General features: G+C 37.2%; 1 protein-coding gene across 3 annotated transcripts in view; it reads left to right on the forward strand.

Annotated features, from left to right (window-relative positions):
* Positions 1-13957, forward strand: part of plxnb2b (plexin b2b) — a 151956-nt gene extending 137999 nt beyond the window's left edge. For all 3 annotated transcript variants that reach the window (XM_077210130.1, XM_077210131.1, XM_077210132.1), the window contains 11 exons: positions 292-438; positions 572-728; positions 851-951; positions 1717-1801; positions 1905-2056; positions 4207-4367; positions 8334-8481; positions 8567-8631; positions 9148-9223; positions 9299-9373; positions 9842-13957. In XM_077210130.1, the coding sequence (XP_077066245.1) occupies positions 292-438; positions 572-728; positions 851-951; positions 1717-1801; positions 1905-2056; positions 4207-4367; positions 8334-8481; positions 8567-8631; positions 9148-9223; positions 9299-9373; positions 9842-9946 (1272 nt within the window). In that variant the 3' untranslated portion in view covers positions 9947-13957. The remainder of the gene's footprint in view (positions 1-291; positions 439-571; positions 729-850; positions 952-1716; positions 1802-1904; positions 2057-4206; positions 4368-8333; positions 8482-8566; positions 8632-9147; positions 9224-9298; positions 9374-9841) is intronic.
* The last annotated feature ends 2565 nt before the right edge of the window (positions 13958-16522 follow it).

The following is a 16522-nucleotide window of genomic DNA, read 5'->3' on the forward strand; positions in this document are numbered from 1 at the left end:
AATTATTTTACAGGTTGTATTACTTAAACGGTCTGGTTTGGATGTGTCCAGATCACGGGATGTTTCAGTAAAGCTTTGATATTCATGAGTGTGATGATGAATGATGATAATGAAGCAGTTTTTGTTCTTCATCTGCATGAATCAGCACTTCAGTCAGTGACACACTTGAACTGTAAATTCTTCAAAGCCACAGCTGATTTCCAGGTCGAGTTTCGATAAATCGCTGTCGCCTGTGGGTAATGAATAAAAACAGTCCCAGCAGGCGGTGTTAAAGTGCTTGTGTTTGTTCAGGACTCTGCCGGAGAACCGCTGTACAAACTCTTCAGGGCCATAAAGCACCAGATTGAAAAGGGGCCGGTGGACGCACAGGTTAAGAAAGCCAAATACACACTGAACGACACGGGCCTTCTCGGAGATGATGTGGAGTACATCGTGCTGGTGTGTGTTTTAGCCCATATGTTATGTTTTCAGAAAATCAAACAAACACATTCTTTCCTGAACAGTGTTGTTATTGTTAACTAGAGCTAATATGGCTGTAAGCTAATATGAGTTGTTTGCTCTTTGACCCCAGACTCTACAGGTGCTGGTTCAGGGCGAGGGGCCTGACATCACCCCGGTAAAAGTGTTGAACTGTGACACGATCTCTCAGGTGAAGGAGAAGATCATCGAGCAGGTTTACAAAAACCTGCCGCACTCTCAGAGACCCAAAGTAGACAGCGTCACCCTGGGTGAGCGAGTGAGTGTGTGAGTGTGTGAGCGTGTGAGCGAGTGAGCCTGTGAGTGTGTGATCTCACACACAGGTTTAGCATGACCCTATCTTTATCGTTGTGTGTTCTGGTGTCTTCCACAGAATGGCGGCCCGGCTCCACGGGACAGACCCTGTCGGATCTAGACGTGACGTCACAGAAGGAGGGCCGGTGGAGACGCATCAATACGTTGGCGCATTATAACGTGAGCGCGCCCATGATGCTTTGTTTTATTTGACCTGTTTCTAAGTGTGATGATGTGCTTGTTAATGATGATGTTATGGTACATTCAATATAAAATCATCATGATTAAGTAGGTCATCTGAATAAGCAACTCTATTAATTAATTAACTGAAGCAATCTGAATCAGTATATTTTACAAAAATATGACAAAAATATTTTACAAAAATACTGTAAAACAGTATATTTTACAAAAATATTGTAAAAACAATATTTTACAAAAATACAATTTTTTTTTACAAAAAATATTTTATTTTACATTTAAAATAAAATGAAGGAATCGGTTACCAATTTATTAATTAAATACGACAAATTATTTCAAAAATAAAAATTATAAATTACTTTTCAAATTTTTTTAAACGATTGAATTTGTGTTTTAAATTTACTTATTTATTTGTCAGTTTAAAAGTTATTTATTTTTATTTTTTAATGAAAATAATTTTTTACTGCATATACAACCAAAATTCATTTACTCTGTATTTTCTTAATTTATGTAAATATATTGTGAATACATACTGTTATATATTATATTTATATGCTGCATTATGTATATTATTTACTATATTCATAAATAAAATATTTTAAAGCATCTATAAGGATTTAAAATGCATACTAGGTTTTGGACAAAGCAAATGCTTTTCATTTGGTGAATTTTTTTTTTAAATGTTTTTTTGATTCTGAAAATGCTGCCGCTTTCTTGTGTGTGTGTGTGTGTTTGTGTTTGTTTTAGGTACGTGATAACGCAACAGTGGTCCTCTCCAGGGTTCAGCACACACAACAGTCGTACGACCAGAATCACGATAACCATGAAGAGAGTGAGTTGAAGTCTACTTTCTAACTTCCTGTGACATCTCTACACGCTCAGTACATGCTCAGATGGGTTCATCACTTACACACTCTCTTCACCCAAACTCCCAGGAAACGCCCTGCTGGATGATGATAAAGTGTTTCACCTGGTGCGACCGGCTGACGAGCTGGATGAGATGAAGTCTAAGAGAGGCAGTATAAAGGATAAATCCATGACCAAAGCCATCACTGAGATATATCTCACCCGACTGCTCTCCGTCAAGGTACTGAGCGCTTCCTGCTACTGAAGGAATTGTTGTTGAAAGACATTTAACTTCCATTCTCAGGAAATAATGTAGGGCAGGGCGGGACTTGATTTAATCCATTGGGATCTGATCGGATTGTGAAATGTAGGCTATGATATTATTGGGTCATTTTTATCCCACCTAGGTGGCTTTAGTTGACTTGGATAGAAAATTCTTGTCTTGTTTGTTTGGTAAAAAATATTTAAACTTTTTATAACAATTAATAAAATATATAGAAAATTTACTTTAAAATCAACACCGCATGGATGACTGAGTCTGCCACTTAAAAATAAAATGAAGCAATCAATTACAAATGTATTAATTAAATAAGACAAATTATTTCAAAAGAAAAATGTCAATAAATTACTTTTCAAATTGTTTCAAATGATTTAATTTTTGTTTAAACTTGACTTATTTTTGTCAGTTTAATAGTGATTTATTTGTTTTTAATTCATATGTTGATAATTGATTTAATTTATTTTGTATTTTTAATGATAATAGTCCTCCATATCGCCTGAGATTTCAAGAATTTGTTTATTATTACGTTTATTATTCTTACATCAAAATTTCAAGATTTTTGCTTACAACTTGAAAAACTTGTAAAGAAAAATGACAAAAAATAAACTTGATTCAAGATATATTCTCTGAAAAGTTAATCTTATACATATTTTTCAATGGAAAACAATAAAAAAGCCATCTACTGATTAAGAAATGATTTTTGCCGTAAAGATAATGAAAACCGTGCATAATCAGTTTTGATTTAATGTTTGTGATGAACAGTCCAACACTACAGCCGTATTTAATATGGGACACGTGTCATACAGTTATTATAACCTCCATAAACCTCCAGGAACTATTCTGAGTGCTCGCATGTTCTCTTAACTCATCTAATTCTGTGTGATTGGGTCGCATGTCCTTGTGTCGGAGGCCGTTGGTCGTAAATTGGCCGATTATAGAGGCTAATTACGGCACACGTCTTTCACCTTGTACAGAAGTAATTCAGCGGCACGTAAAGCTGTCAGTGCCGACAGGAACAAACCGCAGTGGAGATGAGAAACTTCACCCGTCAGGCCGATCAAAGCCTGGAAACAGCCATGTGTGGCTGTCAGAGTGTGGGGGGGGGGGTTCCATGTCATTTTACATTTAAATGACATGGAAACACCAAATATACAAAATGTATAATATCTCTGGAGGTTTATACATATGTACAAAGTGCATAAAAAGTACTTAAATTGAAAATGTCAAAAACTTTCTGGAATACTAATAATTATAAAATAATAAAAAGTGAAATGAAGAAAAAAAAGAACTAAATAAAAAAAAAAGTTAAACATTTTATGAGGTTCATGGGATCAAATCTTTGAATGATTTTTGACTTTTTAGAGTCATTTTTTGTGATATCTGTCAGTTTTTAGAAATATTTTATGTTTGACTGTCAAAGAACTCTTTTTTTCCATATTTAAAATATTTAAAGGGTTAAAAAACCTGTACTAAATATATTTATACATATATACATCGTACATAAAAAAGTTTTAAAAAGTTTTAAAAAATGGAATCGGTCTGAAATAATAATAATTATTAAATATTACTATAATTAGAATATTAGATAAATATTAAATAATAAGGAAATAATACGAATAAAAAAATAAGAAATAGAAACAAGGTTTTTGACTTTTTAGAGACAATTTTAGTGATATCTGTCAGTTTTTTAGAAACCTTTTATGCTTGACGTAAAAAAACAACAACAAAAAAACACTTGCAGCAATCTCCAAACTCTTTTGTTTCTTATTGAAAGGGTTAAAAAAAACTGTTATACATATATACAACATACATAAAAGTACTTAAATTAAAAAAAAAAAAAATCTGTCTGAAATAACAATAAAAATGATTAAGAATAAATAAATAAGAAATATACTGTAGGCTACATATGTTCAATCTTTTACATGGTTCATGGCATCAAATTTAGATCTTGACTTTTTAGAGAGCCACCGGCATTGCAAGGGCAATTTCAGTGAAATCTGTCATTTAGTAGAAACTTTTTATGCTTGATCCTCTAAAAAACACACTTCCAGCACTTATTTCTAATCACTGAACTATAATTAGCTTGTTTTTGTGCCTGCGTGTGTTTTCAGGGAACGCTGCAGCAGTTCGTGGATGATTTCTTTCGCAGTGTGCTCTGTTCTGGCTCCACCGTCCCGCCGGCGGTTAAATACTTTTTTGACTTCCTGGATGAGCAAGCCCTGAGACACGAGAACGTAGACGAGGAAACCATACACATCTGGAAGACCAACAGGTGGGAAAGTGTGTGTGTGTTTGCGGTGTGCTAGTCACAGCGGGCGTCTCTGCTCTCTGATTGCCGCTTCTCTCTGGAGACGCGCGGCATATGCTAATGTCAGCGGCGCGTTCATTTATTCCGCCTGATGTGCTGCTGCGGATGCGGCGTGATTGACAGCTGCCGCCGAGATGTGAATAAATATGACGAGTAATATCATCACTCCAGCAGTTTCACCAGTGATTCTATTAAATACGAAACCGCTCACAGCCAAACAAACACCTTAATTACGTCCCTGGTTAATTTAATTGTTCGGTTATTATACACCTTTTGTTTTTTTTCCTCTGCTATTCTCCACGGAGATACAACTAGCCAATATATATTCCAAAATCAGTCATCTGAATGAGCTTTTTTTTAAAACCGACTCTCAGGAAACAAAAGCCAGAGCTGTTTAATAACCTGTTTGAAATTCCAAAGCCGTCTGTCCGTGTTCATGCTCCAACGGCGCGAGTATTGAGGGGCGGATTGACTGAATTATTTGCTCTGTTCTGAGTTTATGCTCCAATTGCAGGAAAGACTCAGTATCAAATGGATTAAATACATAATTAGTAGTGTTTGCTAAGGAGAGCATCACTGTTTCTCATGCTTGCTGAGGGTTAGAGATTTAAAATAAACCCCTGACCGTGATTAATAAACATGTTTGATATGAATGATTGCACAATTCGTACAGTTTGTTCAAGAGAGGTGTGCTGTTACTTTACTAAGAGGTAGCCTGATGATAAAATGGTGAAAATATTATATATATATATATATATATATATATATATATATATATATATATACAGTGCCTAGCATAAGTGAACACACCATGCTAAAGTTGACTAAAAAGAGGAATAAAAAATCATCTTTTGGAAATTGATCTTAAAGGTATTGTAGGTAGAAATCCACAAAAATACTTTTTGTCAAAATTTGTTTAAACTGTCTTTATATATCAATGCATAATTAAAATGTAAGTACTCTGGAAAAGAAATTATAAAAATTGAGTGTCTGTAGTTCTCTTAGGACTACAATAAACACAGCTCATTATTCCATTAACTCCCACTCCCTTCCTACTCGGCTCCTTCCAAAGCCACGCCCCCAAAACACATGAACGCGCGATCCCGGCCATTCGCTCAGCTGGAAGAGTCGGACGTGTTTACCAGCTTTACCAGATGTAGTGACATCATGTCAGAATCACAAGTAATAAAATAACTAACTTTATCAGTATGAATATAAACAATTAACATGGCTGTTAGTACTCACTATCCAGCTCGCATAACGATACTTGTAAAGTTTAAAATATTTTACTAGCTCGTAACGGAATCAAACTTAATATAAGGCAAAGCTATAAATAGCTTCATTGATACACGTTTGCCGTTACTATCAGTTACACTGTGATGAAGGTGAATTTGTAAGATTCATAACATAAGATTGTTTACAGATAAACTGAATTACATACACTCAAACACCTTCTCACAACTGCATTGCAGACCCAAGATAATATAACACACACACACACAACATATATTGTATAGCACATACAGATACAACATAAAGACATATGTAAACATATGTAGAGCATATAACAACAAACCAAACGTGAAAAAACGGAGTAGGTAGAGTTCACGGTGAAAATAGGAACACAGTTTAGGCAGAGGGTAAAGCTAGGTATAAAAATAGATCCCCTAAACTTTTTAACCTAAAGTTAGATTCGGCGAAATTAAATAAAACAGCTTTCGACTGCAGATAGGCCTATTGCTTATTTATCGTCTCAACCCTGGCTCACTAACAGTAACGTTATACTAGTCGACACCAAAGTTACACTGTCATAGCTAAGCCAGTACCGTTAGTTATGCTACGTAACGTTAGGTAGCTAATATTAGGTAGTTAGGTGTGCTAGTGATACATGCTTCATGAAAAAATAAATGCCATCAAAATGAAAACACCAAGATTACCTGTCCAGCAGAAATAAAGCCATCATGGAGTCACTTTTCAGCCCCTTGAGATCACTCAGTAGTAGCCGACGCTGGAAAGCCACGCCGACTCTCTTATGATTTCTTTATTTATCCAAAGACTTTTTGTTCATAGCCTTTTCAAATACTGTCTTCCTTTTTTTAACTCGTTTGACTTCGCTGCCTCTATATGCAGGTAACGTTACTGAGAATTGTGACTGTTCTTTCTCTGCCATAATTGTTTGTTATTACTAGCTTCCGTTCCTTTTCAAACGGGTGCGCGCATTTGGGCTCCTCCTGTATCAGCAGAGGTGGTATCCATGGTAGCGAGGGAGAGTGACAGTCGCCCCAGCCAATCATTTCTTTCGTCCCGAATGGAATAATGAGCTGTGTTTATTACAGTCCTGAGAGAACTACAGACACTCGATTTTTATAATTTATTTTCCAGAGTACTTACATTTTAATTATGCATTGATATATAAAGACAGTTTGAAAAAAATTGGAAAAAAGTATTTTTGGGGATTTCTACCTACAATACCTTTAATGCCTTCATTTAAAAAATGAGGAAAAATCCAACCTTTAAGGACAACAATTTTCTTTGTGAATGAATAATGTATCGTAACTAAATAAATATTCTTCCTCAAAATACAGGGTGCGTAAGTCAGGACACCCCTGTGTTAAATTCCCATAGAGACAGGCAGATATTTATTTTTAAATGCCAGTTGTTTCATGGATCCAGGATACTATGCATCCTGATGAAGTTCCCTTGGCCTTTGGAATTAAAATATCCCACATCATCACATTCCCTTCATCATACCTAGAGATTGGCATGGTTTTATTTCAGTTAGCCTAATAGTTGGTTTGATTTGCATTGAGAGATGATCTTATGGAAAGTACCCCATGCCAATCTCTAGGTGTGGTGAAGGGAATGTGATGATGTGGGATATTTTAATTCCAAAGGCCAAGGGAACTTCATCCGGATGCATAGTATCCTGGATCCATGAAATAACTGGCCTTTAAAAATAAATATCTGCCTGCCTCTATGGGAATTTAAAGTCGTCATGAAACGGAAGTTGAGATTGTCCTTTTTTTCCTTATTGTGACGTATATCCGAGTAAAACGGCTTCTGAAAGTAGAAAAAAATGTAGGGCGGGTCCTGATTTCGTCCTTTGGGAATTGATTGGATCGTTGGAGGTTGGGCGTTGCTAACAAAATGGAGGCCGATTTGAATGCCAGTTTACAATCAGTTGTGGATCAGATTTCTTTCCACCGGACTCACCACCAATACCCTCCCATGAAGCATTTTTAATTGAGGAACCCGACAATGAGAACGAGGACGAGCAGCCAAATTTTCCGGAAGGAATCACCCCATATTTATATGAGCCTCTCGCGAACCAAGATGAGGCGGCTGATAGTCAAGTCAAAAGAGACAGACCACACCACGCCCTCTAGTTATAGTTTTTGACCGGAAGAGAAGAGAAGTCGTTTCGAGGGGGGAGGGAAGGGTAACGTATTTGATTAAAGATTATAAGCGTACATGAATTTAAAAAAAAATTATGAAGTGCACAGATAAATCATTTATAATAAACACTACAATATTACATATAAAATATGAATGGTAAAATTTGATTTCATGATGAATTTAACATAGGGGTGTCCTGACTTACGCACCCTGTATTTTGAGGAAGAACATTTATTTATTTACGATACATTATTCATTCACAAAGAAAATTGGTGTCCTTAAAGGTTGGATTTTTCCTAATGTTTTAAATTAAGGCATTAAGATCAATTTCCAAAAGATGATTTTTTTGTTCCTCTTTTTAGTCAACTTTAGCATTGGTGTGTTCACTTATGCTAGGTACTGTATATATATAATTTAAACCTATTTAATACATATAAATATTGACTTGACTTTATCTTTATATATATATATGGAGTATTGAAGGTGTAGAATTTCTTAGATATTTCACAGCCCCCAATCCGCTTCTCTCTGCAGTTTGCCGCTGCGTTTCTGGGTGAACATTCTGAAGAACCCTCACTTCATTTTCGACGTGCACGTGAGCGAGGTTGTGGACGCCTCTTTGTCCGTCATCGCTCAGACCTTCATGGACGCCTGCACGAAAACAGAGCACAAACTCAGTCGGGTAAGTGTTTGAGAATCAGCTACAGGCACATAAAGACCAGAAATACTTCATTTATTGACTCACTCGCTCTCTCTCTTGCCTCCAGGATTCTCCCAGCAACAAATTACTCTATGCAAAGGAGATCTCCACCTACAAAAGGATGGTAGACGAGTAAGTACTCCAGCATTGCACAGTCTCAGCCTCCAGCCGAACGCCCACATATGGTTTACAGACTGTCTGATGCGTGTTGTGCTCAAAAATGGCGAGAACTTTCTCAACATGATGATTGACTGGGTTTATGCAATATCTCGGCAATTCGGTGCGACAGGTTTTTATAAGTCTGCCGGCAATCAAAGTTGTAATTATGTTCCCAGGCGGCTACGATGAGTGATTCTGAGCTCTGCTAAAGTCTATAGGCATCAAATCTCTGAAAGTTGTTCATGATTATCTTATGTTTGAGACACTTTAGCAAGTAAATAAGATATACTTGAGTACAACACTATATTCTGCTTTGTTGTTATTGTTGTTTTAGTTATTTATGATTTACCAGCCCCTAAATGTCAAATAAGATAAGTAAACATGGTTTGTGGCTTTACATGTCAGTCAGAAGGTCTCTTTCTTTACTTCACGTTAAGTAAGTGTTTTTTTCCAGAATAATCATCAATTGTATGGTGTGTTTTTCCACAGCTACTATAAAGGAATCCGTCAGATGGTGTCAGTCAGTGACCAGGAAATGAACACACATTTGGCTGAAGTGTCACGGGTGAGTGTGTGGTGGGCTTTCTGTGATTTTTATGGAAAATTAAGAGACTGGTGTTGATTTATGTTTGTTTTTTAGGCACACACAGATAAATTGAACACACAAGTGGCTCTTCACCAGCTCTACCGGTACGCCAGTAAATACTACGATGGGGTGAGTACACACACACATACACACGCGCACAAATACACAAACACACACACACACACCTGTATACACATGATATTAAAATGGTGGGACAACAGTGACATGCTTGATTTCATCTAAAACTTTTTTAACAGCATTTCCTAATTCTTCTATAATTAATATGCATGTGGTTTTATATGAATTGACAGACTATATGGAATAATTGAACAGTTCAAATTAATTTGTCACACAGCAGGACCATTTAAATAAATAGATAAAAGATGATTGGAAATGGTGTGGGGAAATCTTCAAATAAATGGTGGCAAAGTAACAGAACCGAAAGTATACACTTTCATTAAATACACACTACATATTTTAACATGAATGGATGAATATACCAATGTGATGATTGGATGGATGGATGGATAGATGGATGGATGAATAGTTTTAACTGCCTGTGAACTAAAGGCTGATGGTCCATCACTGTGTCTGCAGATCATCATGTCTCTGGATGAAGACCCTGCCGCTCAGAGTAAACAGTTAACACTGAGACTGCAACAGATCGCCGCAGCGCTGGAGAACAAAGTGACCGACCTCTAACCCCGTCAGCTGGACCAACACCCTCAGTGTGTATTTAGCTCATCACTATAATCAGATGTTCATTTTTTTCCTGTGTAGAGACAAAGGGTTTTAAGAATTGTATTCTATATTTTTTTTAATGTGCAGTCTTTATGCAGAAAGCTTTATAAGAGGAAAATAACTTTTTAAATAGACGCCCTTGTGTCAGTTGTTTTTAAAGCTTCTGTGTGTGTGTGTGTGCAAGAGTGTGTGTAAAAAGATGCCTATATTTTGACCAAAAGGGAGCTGCCCATGACCCTGCGATGCGGGTGCGCCTACAGTGAGGTCATATCTGGTATCGTCCAATCAAAAGCAGCTGAAGGTGACAGTAGGGATTGCATGGGATGTGTTTGGAAAATTCATACTAGCATACTACTCATACTACAGTATGTACTGTATTGGTATAGTGTGCAAATGATCTCTATCAGTAAAATTAGCTAAAGCATGCAGCATAAAGCTGCGGTCACATTTACAGTTGTTCTGCTATTTTTTTGCTGGCAAACTCCAGTCATTTTAATAGGAATACATGGGATTGTGAATTGAAGTTTCAGCTGAATTACTCCTTTTTAACTCATTATTTGACTGCCAAAAGAAACATTACTAGACAAAATTGGTTGTACAATTTCATAATTATATACTATAAACAGTTATACTGCAGTTTGCTAGCATGTGATTCCAAACATATCCATTTAGAGACGATCAAATGTCCATTTCATAACCACCTGTTTCCGTTCAGCCAAATGGACTCACTAGTAGATACACAGATAATCAACACAGGCAATAATAAATAAAAAAATACAATGTTATTAGGTATTTCATTTTTATGTATGATGGTAGCTATGAAAGGTCTTTATTTCAGAGGTGTTTCATTTCAGAAAGTAATTTTATTGTGAAAGCTGCGCTACTGACTGACTTCTTTCCGTACGGCACAAATAGTCGATGCACAGGACAGATTTCTGGCAGTGTCTGATATAATCGTGTCTGAGGCCTGAAACCGACGTAAACTCCATTTCAACTTGCACAGAGTGTGTCTGGCCTTCGAGATGTTTTTGCGCATAGCTGAGAAGTTTGACTCAAAGCTTCTCATTTAACTATTTGTGGGACCATTGGAATGGTTTAGAAGTGTAATCTGGAACGTTAATGTCTTTATTTTGGCAGAGATGACATTGACGCACTAATTTGTTTGTTATTTGCCACTAAACAAGATGGTACTTAAGAACTCAGCCAAATTTCTGCTCCGAGAGACGCTTTTATCTTTGTACGGAAAAAAAAATGTCTTACTATTTTTTACATATTTGTGGCATTTGCATTTAATTTGTGTCTTAAAGACACCAAGAAAAGCTCAAAGCTTTTTGTTTTACGTTACAGGCTGGGTTTTTTTCTTCTAATTGCTAATGCTCGTCGGAGTATAAGTTAGGAGGAAGGGACACTCTCATTCTAGAGAGCTTTGTGGACTAAAGGACAAGCGTCATCAATAGTTTTGGTCTGATTGCCCAGATAAAAAAAAGGTGATGTAAATGCATGCATATACACTACCGTTCAAAAATTTGGGGTTGTTTAGATTTTTTTTATGTTTTGAAAGAATTCTCTTTGCTCACCAAGGCTGCATTTACGGTATTTTATCAAAATACAGTAAAAACGAATACAATTGTGAAATATTATTAACTGTTTTCTATTTGATTCTATTTTAAAATGTAAGCAATTTTCAGCATCATTACTCCAGTCTTCAGTGTCACATGATCCTTCAGAAATCATTCTAATATGATGATTTGCTGCTCAAGAAACATTTCTGATTATTATCAATGTTGAAAACAGTCGTGCTGCTTCATATTTTTGTGGAAACCGTGATACCGTGTAACCATTTTTATCAAGATTCCGATGGAATTCTGATGAATAAAGTTCCAAAGAGCAGCATTTATTTGAAAAATCATTTGTAACATTATACATGTCCTTACTGTCACTTTTGATGAATTAAATGCATCCTTGCTAAATAAAAACATTTCCTTTAACAAAAACAAATCTTACCCCAAACTTATGAATGCTAGTGTACAGTATATGCTAAAATTAAGCAATAAGGTACGAGAATATTCGAATTGGGACAGCCTTCGTTGCGCCGCTGTGACTCAATCGGCCTTCGAAGAATGCAACTTCTGAATTGGGACGCAGCTCTAGTTACGGCTTAAGGGTATTGTTAGGAGTTACATAACATTTTATTAAACTGTTTCTACGTAATTTAAAAAGTACTTTTCATTAAAGCATTATTTTATTAATGTTTCCGCCAGAAAACATAGTCCCTGACATGTAAACTACTGAGTACATTCGCATGTAGATGTAGGCCTCATGACATAAAAACCCACAAAACTCTGATATTAATTTCACAGGGTCTTTAAACAGGTGAATGTGGCCCACAGAACTCGTGTTTTTGAGCGGTTCAAGGAGTTTCAGAGCCTCCTCCTGTCTGAAATCGCTGTCAAGAGCACGATAGCAGATGGCTCGCGATGTCGGGTGTTGAGATTCCTGCGTTTCTGTTGAGAGTTGGGCGGCACTGCTTGGCGTGAAGCTCTTTTGCACGGCCCTCCCTCTCTCTTCCCTTCCCTTTCCTTCAGCAGCAGGAGCTGCGTTTGATCCTAACTGCATGTGTGATGCTGACTCCATGCTTTCCAATCTACCCTCGCCCCTTTCTCTTTCATCTTAAAGGGATTGTTCACACAAAAATGCAAAATTTAATCATTTACGTAAACTCGCACTGAAAAGATTGAGCGAGTTTTTCAAAGTAATCTTGTTTTCCCTTCGAATTACGATTTTTTTTATTTTTACCCAATTTGGCAGATATTCTTGTTTTCAGCATAAACTCATTCATTTTCAAGTCATTTTGCTTCTCAAGTAAATGTATCTTGATTTAAGAATGACCAAAAATACAAGGAAAATAAATAATTTTTGCAGTGCATGTCATTCCAAATTCCATGGAACACAAAAGAAGGAATTTCTGAAGAGTCTTCACACATTTCCTGCCATAAAGAGACAAAAAAGACATCTAAACCTAAAAAATGCCTTCTTTTGTGTTCCACTGAAAAACTAAAAGCATGATCGGTGAGTAAATAATTCTGGAATTTTCATTTTTTTTTAATGGTGAACTATCCCTTTGAAGCACAAGCACAGATGCAAGTCTCCGTAGTCAAGTGTAAAACGCTTCTTTTAACGCCTTTCTGTAGCCAAAACGTGCCTTAAAAGTGTTTAAATGCGCTGGTGCGGTGGTATTGAAGACGCAGGGTGGGTGGGGTTTCGGCAGTCGTGGGGCGTGTAGAGGTCAGAGGTCGTGGCGTACGTGAAGTGTGGTGTTAGACATCAGTAAGTGCAGTATTCAGAGGTGTGCTGTAGCCAGAATATGCCAATATATTTGAACATGCTGTATGTATAGAGCAAAAGCACCGTTTTTAATACCGTGCAGATCTTTTGGGTGTTTGTGGTGAGTGTGTGTGTGTGTGCTTTTTAGGAGTTTTACTGCATTGGGAAAAACGCTCGAGCTGAATAAATGTGCGGAGGAGAATGTCAAAACCTTCCCTCCGGACAGCTGCCATTACGTTTGGTCTTTATGCAAAAGGATTTATTGATTAGCACAAATGTTTTTATTATTGTACCGACATGAAATTGTGTTTCAATGGTGTGTATGAACAAACAATCTGTACACGACCTTTTCTTACTGCTGTGCAGTTAATATCATTATTTTATGTCCTAAAGAAAATATATGCCTTTGTATTAAAATGCAAATCTGTCTACACTGTTCTCCTGTGTGTTATGCTCTTGAGAAAACTTGTTTGTTGTTGTCGACACCCCCCCCCCTTCTCTTGTGAATGTGCCGAAAGCAAAGTATTCTGGGATTGCGGAGGACAACGAATTGTCTTTCGGACTCTCGGAGGACTGATTTCGTATGTGTGAACTGTGCCGCCACAGGTCTGATCCTTATGTGAATAAATATACACGTCCATTTCTCGAGTGTTGGGTTTCGCCTCTTTTCTGGCCCCTGATCTAGAGGGTCTCTAATGAATCAGGTGCTGTAAAAACATAATGTGACCTTTAATGATGAGATCTACATGACATTTTGGTGTCAGCACAGAAGTCAATGTCTTCAAAGGAGAGTGGAGCACCAGGAAGAAGCTTCGAGAACCAGATTTTGTGTTGTTTTTTTTTTAAATGTATCTTAAATTGATTTCATGCCCTCAGCAGCCAATATTAACCACACAAACCGTGTTAATCTTATTTTCACATGTTTTGGTCATTAAGGTGTTACACAACCTGAACATCTGCTTAGTTTGATTAGACTCTAACAAGCAATAACAAAAAATATGGGAAGTGTTTTCTTCTCTGTAAAATGTAACAAAGTAGAGTTCAAATTTATGCAAATAAGTCCTCATGGAAACCAATGGGAACGACTTGTAGCAATTAATGTGAGGCTGCATCTGAAATCGTACATATATTTTGAACGCGTAATGTCTTCGAGACATCAATAAAAGTATATTCTTCTATGTAGTATGGAAGTAATCTGGATGGACTACATTCATCATGTTGTCATTATCACATGACCAACCAGCCTCAGTTAAGTCGCTTCACTGCCATTCACAAATCCTATCCAGTAGCCTCATGGGATAAAGTGTTCATCATATGCACACTTCAGAATCTCGCCGGTAGAGGATCATCATCCAGGTACTTTTTGCAGACTCTTTTATGAGAATTGTGAATTCGGATATACTACTTTTGTCACATACTGTTTTTCACCTACTATATAGTTGGGAAGTATTCGAGTTTGGATGCAGCCTGGGTTTAGTGTGCGTTCAGGCCACTGTGCTTTGGCATTTTTAAGACATGGGACAGTCTTGCGCACGCACTTCCTGTCACATGCACGTTCTCTTAAGTGGCCAAGGCCGCAAGTATGGGTATTTGGACAGGCCCAAACAGTTGAGATTGTGTTGTCATTTTAAAACCCCCAATGAGGGCTGAAAGTGGGTCTGTTGAAGAAAAATGAGATATGCAAAAATTTTTTTACATCATTCAAAAGTGTTTTTGGAGCGGCGAAGGAATAGGACCAACACATCTGAAGTCTTGAGCCCACCAAATGGATCTAAAGAGTCGGTGCCAAACCCAAATATGTCAAATCAGATTATCAGAAATCCCCTCATGATTTACACCGCAGACAAAAATCTAATCACACCTCTTCCTTATTAGATTTTTAGAGGCGATGATGACACAGTTTGAATATAAAACCTTCACCTTTTATACCTCTTGACTTATGTAAATTCATAAAGTCTCAGTAATAAGCATTATATGAGTCTCTGTCTCTAAGTTAAACACAGGGAAGAGCAGATCTGCGTGTGAGACTTTCTGTTTCATAAGAGCTTCTGCTGCTACCCTTGATTCTATAACCGAATTAATCCGATCAGACCGTGCGGCCCCCCTGGATGGGCACTGAATTAACTTAGTCACAATTCTATGCAACTGGGCTTGAGCCTTGAAAAAAACAGCTCAGATTTCCTACAAGCTGGGAAAATAAGAAGTTCGGGCCCTTTCATTCTCGCTGTGAGAGCCATCACTCAAGGAAAGCCCACTCTGGCAGGTGTTTGTGTTTGTATTCACCTGCAGTGGTGTCTAACCCTCAGATATTAATGAGATTTCTTCGGCTTTGCCTTAAAGGGAAGCCCGGACCCTCGAACTCACACACACTCAAGGATTCTCCCTTGGCTGCGGTCCAAGAAAACCTCAGAAACTGAAAAGGGAATTGTCATGATTAATAATGTAGTGCTTGACCACAAACAGCTGTAGCCTGTGGACGTGTTCAAGGCATCTGCATATCTCAGAGGAGCCAGAGGGAGAGTTTGAACCTGAATGGAGTTGTGGTTCCTCACACTTCAGGGACATCTTCCCCTACTCTTCTCCTTAGAAAGTTAGAAAGTTCACTTTTTGCTCTGTTTTCCCTTCGGGCGAAATGAACCAGCGTGTCTTTGACTCGTCTAGCAACATGAGACCAAATACATCTGCATGGAAATGTAAAAGTTAATTTTGTATATTAAACCGTATTATTACCAATGCATTCAGAGCCATTAACCAAAACAATAATACAAGATTTATAAACAACTAACAACCTGACTTGTTGCCTATAGGGTGAATACAAAATTTAGTGTACTCAAAGTTTTATGCACTAACAGTAACCAGGACCACATAAATACTTAAGTATGCACTTTCAGCAGCATCTTGACTGGAGTCATTTTAAAAGAATGTTTTTTTGATGAAAAATAAAATATTAATAATTAAGAGAATGTGTATCGCATATAGAAAATAAAACTTCGTATGAATGTAAAAATATTCATACATTTATGGACATCTTGATAACAAAACAAATGCATTATTATTCAACGCGACGCCGCTAGCGGACGCTCTATCAGGAAGTGTGTACGTCATAATACAGATAGTGCATATCAAGTTTGATCCAATGAAATTAGGTAGTGGGCGCCCACATGTCTCTGGTTTAGCCAATGAATGTACACTCTCTTACGTTTCATCCAATTA

The sequence above is a fragment of the Siphateles boraxobius genome, unplaced genomic scaffold, assembly GCF_051911475.1.
Source record: "Siphateles boraxobius isolate OS27281-9 unplaced genomic scaffold, OSU_SipBor_1 65, whole genome shotgun sequence".
Taxonomy (NCBI): Eukaryota; Metazoa; Chordata; class Actinopteri; order Cypriniformes; family Leuciscidae; genus Siphateles; species Siphateles boraxobius.